The sequence below is a fragment of the Cyprinodon variegatus genome, unplaced genomic scaffold (genome assembly GCF_000732505.1).
Source record: "Cyprinodon variegatus isolate N-32 unplaced genomic scaffold, C_variegatus-1.0 Scaffold379, whole genome shotgun sequence".
Taxonomy (NCBI): Eukaryota; Metazoa; Chordata; class Actinopteri; order Cyprinodontiformes; family Cyprinodontidae; genus Cyprinodon; species Cyprinodon variegatus.
The window spans coordinates 83,395-93,253 of record NW_015150832.1 but is presented as its reverse complement, the minus strand read 5'-3'; the positions used below and the strand labels follow the sequence as shown (position 1 = coordinate 93,253).

The 9,859-nt window shown below is 38.3% G+C and overlaps 1 protein-coding gene across 1 annotated transcript; it reads left to right on the top strand.

The window, feature by feature from the left end:
* entpd5 (ectonucleoside triphosphate diphosphohydrolase 5) lies at positions 1–7,916 on the top strand. Its single transcript, XM_015386879.1, has 13 exons — positions 1–509; positions 976–1,055; positions 1,756–1,899; positions 2,285–2,360; positions 2,561–2,596; positions 3,495–3,583; positions 3,671–3,750; positions 3,832–3,893; positions 3,994–4,095; positions 4,776–4,919; positions 5,034–5,087; positions 6,443–6,558; positions 6,642–7,916. The coding sequence occupies exons 1-13, from the start codon at positions 65–67 to the stop codon at positions 6,729–6,731; spliced, it is 1,518 nt and encodes a 505-aa protein (XP_015242365.1). The 5' UTR covers positions 1–64; the 3' UTR covers positions 6,732–7,916.
* The last annotated feature ends 1,943 nt before the right edge of the window (positions 7,917–9,859 follow it).

Sequence of the window (9,859 nt, the reverse complement as noted above, 5' to 3'; positions counted from 1 at the left end):
AGCCCTGAGTGAGCATCGCACCCACTCTGCAGCTTCCCTCCAGCATCTTCAGACTCTCAGCAGGATGGCCAAGCAGACCCTCATCCTCATCCTCTGGCTCCTTGGTGGTAGCCTCTTCACCGAGGCGACCTACTACCGCCACCACCGCTACATCCCGCACTTCTACCGCTACAGGGAGCCCTCCGCAAACACAGAAAACCTCCTCCCCGAGGTCGTAAACCCTGTGCCCGAAGTCTCTCAGTCCGGCGTCTCCACCTACCCCGAGGTCCCGGAGGTGTTCCACCCGGCGCCGGAAGATGTCCACTCCATCCCAGAGGCTTTCCACCCGGTGCCAGAGGTGGTGCATCCAGCACCTGATGCGCATCACCAGACTCAGGTGCTGCGGCGCGTCCCCGAAGTTTCCTCCCATGACAGACATCGAGACAGTCGGGTTTTTTACGGGATCATGTTCGATGCTGGGAGCACCGGCACCAGGATCCACATCTACAAGTTCATTCAGAAGGATCCCGGTGAGTGAACAGCTGACTCCCACTCTGTTTGCTCTTAGGTTCACTCACTGTGTGCTGTCAGCAGAATGCATGGGCACATCTAGTGGTAGAGGTGAACTTTAATCAGTTTGTATGAGTCAACTATGCAGGAAGCCTTAAATCCTCTAGGATGAAAATAAATATAATAAGAAGCCACTGGAAATAAAAAAAAAACCTTAATAAAATAAAAATTCTACACTGCAAAAACTGCAATCTAAAATAAGTGCATTTTTTCCTGAATTGAAGAGTCAAGTGAGACACAAGACAATTTACATTTACAATAAGAAAAAAAAACCCAACTGCATTGTCTAATGTCAAGTGCATATTATAGTATTTTCCTGCACACATTTAAGGTAAATACACTTAATTTAAGAAATGTTGACTTGTTTCTAAATTGTTTTGCAGTGTATAACTTGTATGATCTGTTTCCTTGTATTTCTTTTTGTAGTGGAGCTGCCTGTTCTGGACAATGAAATGTTCCATGCAGTGAAACCTGGACTGTCAGAATATAAGGACAACCCTGAGGAGGTATGTATGCCTGTTGACACCATCACTTCTTTTTATAGGGAGTTGCTCACTCTCGCTAAACCACTAAACCGCTTGGATTTTCGTTGGGTTGGGTTTATGTGATGTAAATGCTTTGTAATTTCAAAATAGCTCATGCTTGTCTAATGATTTTTGTGCACTTTTTTTTAAATCTCTGAACTAAAAATAGTCACTTACAACCTTTAATTTTTAGGACAAAAAAGTATTTTCTGCATTTTGTGAGGCGATTCTGACCTATTTGTGTATCTATGCCATGAACATCAGTAAGTTACTTTAAGGGACTGTCGTAATGTGTGGCTTTCACAAGGGTACTAAAAGGAGATACTCTGGTGCTCCAACTTTATCTAGGAGGAGCATGCATGAAATGAATAAATTGGACTCTAGGGTGGAGCCTAGAGGAACCCCACATTTAGCAGACTAGATCAAAACTCTCCAGAACAAAATAAAAAAATCCCTTTAAGGTGATCAGCCTAAGCTTTTGACCACAGAAATTAGAAACTTTTTTTAGCCAGCAGGAATAATTTGGTGCTACAAAAGGAATTGCTTATTGTCACTATAATTTAAACTGTTCATATTTTCAAAAATACCAGCTGCTTTTGGATTTAATAATAAAAAAATGCATAAATGTAAGGATTCATTTAATTTATTTATAAATGAACAATTTTATTTTTTGCTTTTTCAGGGTGGGAACACCATCCGCCAGCTGCTGAAGATTGCCAAAAAGACGGTGCCGGAGGAGGAGTGGAGGAGGACGCCAGTGGTCCTGAGGGCCACAGCTGGTCTACGCCTGCTGCCCCAAGAAAAGGCCAATGCCTTGCTACAGGAGGTGAGGCCCATTTCTACCCTAGCATCAGACAGCCCGGCTTAAACCCCAGCCGTCCAACCATGGATAGGGATGAGAAAACCACTAAGTGCTTACAAGTGACACTGAATGAAACAGCAGCTAGTCTGCCCTTTTGGTGGTTATCATGAAGCAAAGAACAGCTGTTGTTGGGTTATGTGGAGCGACCATATCTGGCATTTTAAGTATTATCCAGGCTTCTGCTCCAGCCATGTTTGTGGTTCAGTTGTGTGTCACTCTAAAACAGGCTACCAGGCTTCACTGTTTGTAAATGGATATTTACCTTTTTAGAAGAAAATAGGATGACTTATGCATTTTCTGCTTACATTAAGTCTAACTGTGCTTATATTCTGATAAATCAACCCTACAGGTGCAAGAGGTATTTGAAGAATCCCCTTTCTTTGTGCCAGAGAACAGTGTTTCTATCATGAATGGAGCAAATGAAGGTAAGAAAACGTATTGCTTTATTTTGCCAGTTTCTAATAAGCTGAACTTAGACTGTTAAAAAAGGAAAATCCAAAAAGCTTTGGTCAAAGCATTAAAACCAATGACCAAACAGCATCTTCACCTAATTCTGTACTTAATTCTCCTTAAAAAAAGAAAGGGCTGACTTATGTATTTAAATTTTCCTTGCTTGGGATTTCAGGGGTCCTGGCCTGGGTCACAGTGAACTTCCTCACAGGTAAGGCATTAAATGAGTTTTGATTTGTTGGTGTCAGTTGTTCTGGGAGGTGTATTTTTGACCCTAAAAGAAACAGCAACATATATTCCCTTAAATCTGAGAATATAAAGTTTAATGCAGTTGTAATCATTACACTGATACTTGTGACTACATTTAATTTGAATTTTGACTCAAACTAGGACACTCCTGAAGAAGATATGATGGCCTGTCACTTTTTGCATACTGTCCAATATCTCATTGCCTTTAATTACTGGTTTACAACAACGTGGGGCTTGTATGCCCATAGCAGTAACTTTAACCATAAATAACAGGACATCTTTGCACCAACACATTTAATTTTCCCTTATACCATTAGGTTCTTTACTAATGTGGAAGTCCGTTTTGCAATCTAAATATTTTATTTTGAAAAACCAATGAGTTTAACTTTGAAAGGTAAACCTACATTTGTATAATAATGAAAGAGCACTGTATGTCATAAATGCCCAAATTATTATGTTATTAAAATCTCTTGTGATATTCCAACATATAAAGTATGTCTCCTAATTTAAATTGTATCTGTACAATTTAATTTAAAAAATATGCTAAATATAGTTAGCATTGCAATTTTTAGCCCATTGAGAATTGAAATTTACGCACTTCTCTAGTTTTAATTCCTCTTGGGAAAAAAACAACTCTTATTTTAAAGAGTATTTTTGAGCTTTGCTTTTCAGTGTTCTACCATTAGTTTGCTTAGCACTTCCATGGTTTCTGGTTTCCAGATTTTTGAGATACAAAAGTCTGAAAAATAGGCATGGTTCCATGTATTCATATATATATATATATATTTTTTTATTCTTAAAGAAGTCCCACCATCCTCCATTAAACTTGTTTGTTTTCTCCTTGTGCTTGTTTCCAATAGGCCATTTGTATTCCAACACTAGGAGGACAGTAGGGATTCTGGATCTGGGTGGTGGATCAACTCAGATCACTTTCCTTCCAAAGTCAAAGGTGCAAAATATTTTCAGCCCAAAATAACCAAGTTACATTTTAAACCCTGTAACATAGACTGACTGACATCTGTCTTTGATCTACCAGAAAACAATTCAAATTGCTCCACCCAATTTCACTGCCAAATTCAACCTGTTCAACCAAACCTATGAACTCTACACACACAGGTAAATAACTTGGCAGACATAGGAATAATATGTAAAGTATAGAAACTTAATTTATGATAAATATCTTCTATATTTATGTAGCTACCTGGGAAATGGATTAGTTGCTGCCCGCCTGGCAACTCTTGGTGCGCTAGGAGCTGATGGTAAACCTTTTTACACCCTTTATTTATTTAGTATCCACCATTTGTGTTGAAAACTGCTCAGTTTCAATAGTAAAATATTTGTTGTTTATGCTTCTCCCAGGTCTGGATTGGAAAGTCTTCACTAGTTCCTGCCTTCCAAAAAAATACAGGGAAGAAGTGAAATTTGGAGGAGACACCTATAAAGTTAGCGGAATTCCAGGAGGTAATATAAAAGCCCCATGAGGTTTTGAATGCTCTCCCATTGTCCTGACTCCAACAATCCATACATTCTTCTCTAACATTTGGAATGCAGCAGAGTACAGTACAATACGGTCTCACATGAGAGCATGCATCAGCCAATGCTCAATTTTTCTTGGCACCAAACACATGTTTAGTCGCCTTATCTCTCTTGCTGCTCCCACTTTGGCAGTAAAACTGTCATCAACCTTGTATTTAGATGAGAGTGAAATACAAGGTCTTCACAAATAAGGCAGTCACTCCCATACCACAGTCAAGTAGCCAAAAGATGTGGGGTTGTCACTGAGTTGAAGTAATTTTTCTTTTTTTTTTCTTTGTGGAGAGAGAGCAGTTTGATCTTGGCCTGGTCTCGATTGTGTGTTTCAAAGGGGCTGTGCTAGCTGTCACTCTTGTCAGCACATGGTTTTGCTGCACAATTGTACCAACAAATCCAATGGGGCCATGTGAAACTTGTCCTTCTGGGGCTTTCCTTTAGATAAAGTTTGGTGAGCCCAGAGTTTCATCCGCCCGCTGACCTCGGGCTGTGGCTTCCAGCTTTCCTAGTTACATTCCATCCATCTTTCTTGGCCAAAACTTCCTTTCTTCACTGCTCCTGATGTTTAGGAAGACCATTCTTTAAACCGCTGCTTTCTTGTCTTGCTACAGGGTATGCAGGCTATAAACTGTGCTACTATGAGGTCATGAGGGTCGTCAAGGGCAATTTTCACCAGCCGTACGAAGTGAAAGGAAGCAGCGTCTTCTATGCCTTTTCCCACTACTTTGACAGAGCTGTGCAGACCGGCCTCGTCAGTAAGTGAGAACAGAGCAGCTGGCCACCTTCCGGTGCCATTATCTTTTATGCTAATTATGATGTCTTGCACAAAGTTGGTATTTAAATTGCACGTTTGTTTTCTTGCACACCAGGCAGTCTAGGTGGTGCGGTTGAAGTCAGAGACTTTAAGAAGAAAGCCAAAGAAGGTAAGAGGGTTGGTTGTCTTGAGATGATCTCTACAAATTATACTGTCCTTAATTCAAAGTCAATTTTTCAGGTAATTGTTTAATAATCTAAAGCATCTAAAAACCTAAATTTAATCTCCCCTCGTTTAGTTTTGGTCCTGAAAATGCTATAAAAGCTCTCAGGTGACTGTAGAATTAACTGTGAAATGTATTTAAGCCCAAGATCATTCAGTACCTTACAGACCAACAAATATTTCAAAAGCTATGCTTTTACAGACACAGAGGATGTACAATGGTTTAGAAATGGTTGCCATATATTTTTTAGCTGTTGGTGAAGACCTTAGCAGCCAAATTGTGAATAAGATGCAGTTGCCTTCTTTGTTTAGTATTAATAAGTCACCATTAAGACAACCTAAAAACAACATACATCAGTTTTCTGTTTTAAAAGGAAACTATTTCGGACATGTTTTTTTAAAAGGCAGTTGGCTGATTTTAAGCTGAGGACTTTAAGCTAATTCTAATAGTTGTCTTGCTAGTGTTGTACTCTTCATCTAACTGAGTCTGGTAATATAACATGGTAAAAAAATTGTGATAGACTTGCATAGGAATGTTAACAGATGTTACTTCATATAATCTTGAATAGAAGTGGCTCGAGAATAGAGCCTTGAAGAACCCCATTTGTGATTTTCAGTGTATCATAAGCAGTTTGCACACTTTTGCCCTCTGTACTGTGGGAAATAAGTTCTTCCCACAGTATTTATTTATTGGTTATGAACTGAAAGGTTTGAGAACCACAAGTTTGTAATATATATATATATATATATATATATATATATTTTTTTGTTTGTTTTTTTTTGTTAAAAATGTCATGCAAAAGACAAGAAGTGCAAAGTTTAAAGAAGCATGTTCGTGCTTCAAAATTACAGCTAAATGGCTCTAATTCTTCTTTATGACTATCAACACCACCTTCTGACCAATGCAATGTAGACCCTCATAACCAGCAGAAATGAGCTGGTGTGTTATATAACACTCTGTGTCGTGAGAACACTGTCACGTGGTTTCAAGAAACGAGTCTAGCTCAAGTTCGGCTGGCAGCTGAGTTAAAGGTGTCTGCAGGTCCCAGGCAGGAGGGCACCTAGCAGATACATACTGCTGGAACACACCCACACACATAAACACCACCCACCTGCGGCCTTGTGTTGACCCCCACCCAGCTGTACTGCTCACACCTTCTTGTGTACACAGACAAGCAAAACAGAAAGGTCATCCTGTTATCATGAAAAAGTGCAAAGAAAGGTCCACCATGTACTGCTTTATTGAATAAACCCTTAATGTTTTGATATCTTATATGAAATATGTGTTTTTTGTATTTGCAGTGTGCAACAAAATGACCAAATACCGCGCCATCAGCCCCTTCCTCTGCATGGACATGACTTATATCACTTGCCTGTTAAAGGAAGGCTTTGGCTTCAAGGACAGCACTGTGCTGCATGTAAGTGACTTGTTGGTACTGGATTCAAAGGTTGAGAAAAGTGCCAATATATGTAAGTCTTATTTCACGTTTTTTTTCCTCAGCTGGCCAAGAAGGTAAACAATGTAGAGACAAGCTGGGCTCTGGGAGCGACCTTTGACTTCTTCAGGAACTTCAACATCCACCAAGACTAGCTGCAATAGCTGGCACTGAAAGGGACAGTCTGTCACTGTGTGGCCTCCTTTCCTCTGACCACCCGTCCTCGCTTCTTCCCAAAACCTCAGTATCCTGAAAACACTAAAAGAACTCTTTTTGTTTTTTATAAAGAAAACAAGAAATCACTATATTTTTATAAGGCCAGCTTTTTCTACTGTATGTCCAGCTCATCGTTGGTGGGTTGAATTTATTTTTTTGTAAAACGTTTACATGTTTAAGGGTGGCAGACCTGAAATGTTTCTCAGGCGACCGTGTAAAGGGGTACAGAGGGGAACTTTGGAGGCAGTGATAGGAGCCATGGTATCTTGGTGCTTACTGTGGTCCTGGTGTGCGCTGTGCAGAACAGTGGAATAAATTTAGACACTAATTGCTGGAGCCGCAACCACAATTGTCTTTGTAAATGCTTGTAAACCGGTCCTTTTCATTCTAGCCATAAATCTTTTTTATTTTTTACAGTGGCCTAGTTAATTTGCTCCTACCATTAGACAAGTAAGACATCATATGAAACAGAGCAGATGAACAGCTCATTCCTTAATGTCGCACAAAACACTTTAACATTGTAGACAAAACATATTTGCTTCTATTTCTTTTACAGAGTTGTACATATTTATTATTAGTAATATTTTTTTTTTAACATACAAAATTTTATAGGAAAATGCCTTTTGTGTTGAGTGAAGCAATATAGTCTGTTCCTTCAACAGCATGAAAGGAGTTTTGGACCATATTCTATTGTGAATAAAGAACCCGCTCACTGAAGGTCCAACATCATTATCTGCAGCCATTTAAGAACACATAAACTCAAATTACATAAACATGCCTGGAAACTTAACTTTTTGTGAATTGTACATTATTTAAATAGTTGAAAATGTCTTATTTTGTATTATCTTTAGTAATGTTTTGTCTTACTGCTCTTAATGCCTTCATACAGTATGCCGTGTTTTCATTATCTACCATATTCACTTACTACTGCTGTACATACAAGATGTAAACTTAGTGAAACTGTTTTGCAATAAAATGCATCTACATGATAAAATGTCATGCCGCACAAATACCAAGTAATACTTGTCAGTTTGCAAAGGCTGAAGTCTGATTGTTGTCTTGTTTTTCATAAATGTTGTGACAATAACCAAACGACAATGTTTTAATAAAACGTGAAAAATGTGCTTTGTGTCATACTGGGTGTGTTATGAAATTAATGAACAGTTCAATATTTAATTTAAAAATGTCAAATTTAATGAATAGGTTTATTACAAAGGGGTTTCAAGCACTTATTATTGCTCGTTTTGATGATTAAGGCAAACAGCTAATGTGAAGATCAGTTTAGTATAAAAATAAGAACAAGAAAGAAATATCTTTCAGCTTTTCAGTGGACAGTGATAAACTGCCTTTACAGGCAGGACAAGCCGCTGATCATTAGTGGTTTACTAAAGATCAAGGAAGTTGTCCTTTTTTAGAATACAGTGTCAATGAATTTTTAATGGAAAATTTAGTCGAATGAAAAAAATGATGAAAAGAAAAGATGTAAAAGCATAGAAATAGCAGCTTTGAGATGATTTGGAAGCAGAACTTTTTCAGGAAAAAGTCAAGGTATCATAGACTAAAGTCAGCATTTGTAGATCCAGCACATAGACAGATCCAAGAGATGGGCAACATGAGAGAAATATTTTTTATAATGGTTTAAAAACCTATTTTAAGATGAAATTAAGCTGTGCAATGTATTTAGAGATGATGTTTCAGAGTCTAGAGCAGGCGTCCCAAAAGTCGTCCTTGAGGGCCGCTGTCCTGCAGGTTTCAGAGGTTTCTCTGCATTAGCACAGCTGATTCTGATGATTGCAGTTCAGCAAAAGCATGTTAATCAACTATCAATGTAAATCAGCTGTGCTGGAGCAGGGAAACCTCTAAAACCTGCAGGACAGTGGCCCTCGAGGACCGACTTTGGGGATGCTTGGTCTAGAGCAGTGGTCTCCAACTCTGGTCCTCAAGATCTACTATCCTACAGATTTTAGATGCATCCCTGCTTCAACACAGCTGAATCAAATGAATGGCTTGAAAAGGTAATTAATCATTTGATTCAGCTGTGTTGAAGCAGGGATGCACCTAAAATCTGTAGGACAGTAGATCTTGAGGACCAGGGTTGGAGACCACTGGTCTAGAGGATGCGCAGAGAGGCACATAAAACAGATACTGATGATTTAGGCGTTGCTGTTGTCAAGAGGAAGACCAGACACCAAACCCTTAGAAAACTGCTGAATGAGAGAATTTCTGCATATCATGCAAGCCTCCATTTTGTTGCAACCTGGCTCTAGGATCAAACCAGTCAAAAAAAAAAGAAATTAAATGAGCCAATCTAGACCGAACCAAACTGAAACAAGACAAAAATGTTTGCGTTATCATTCTTTTAATATCAACTTCTCATACTGGGTGCTTTTACTTCCATACTAAATGTTTTCAAGGGTGGTCTTAAAAAAATTTACCTTTTCTTCCATAATATGCCTCTTTTTATAAGAATGTAACTTTGGTTTTTAGTTGTTGCTGCCTCCTGTCCAGGATTCCCCTGAAAAACAGGTTTTCAATCTCAATGGTTAAATCCTGGTTAAATAATGAAAAATGAATCCAAACAAGGCAGAAAAGTTAACAACTGCAATGTGGGTTTCCCTAACTTCAGCAGGTCCATGGCTAATAGCTTCTATAGCATGCTGTTATATTACAGTAATACATGCAAAAGGAGACCTGTCTGGGTGTTCATACTGTACACTGCAAAGATGATCTGGAAATAAGTAAACATTTCTTAAATTTAGCCCTATTTACCCCTAATTTGAGTAAGTAAATAATATGATAATAATAATAATATGATAATAATATGAAACTTTTTTCTTATTTAAAATGTAAATTGTCTTGTTCCATTGGCAAAGTGTCTCACTTGCCTCCTCAATTCAAGACTAAATGCACTTATTTTAAGAAAAAATGACTTATTTAGATTTACATTTTTTGCAGTGTATAGGATATGGACATTCTTTTTAGAAGGTTAAAAAGAAAGGTTAAATTGCTCTTCTGTAATATTATTTCAAGAAACTGAATTTGATGGTTTTAATTAGCTGCAATGTAT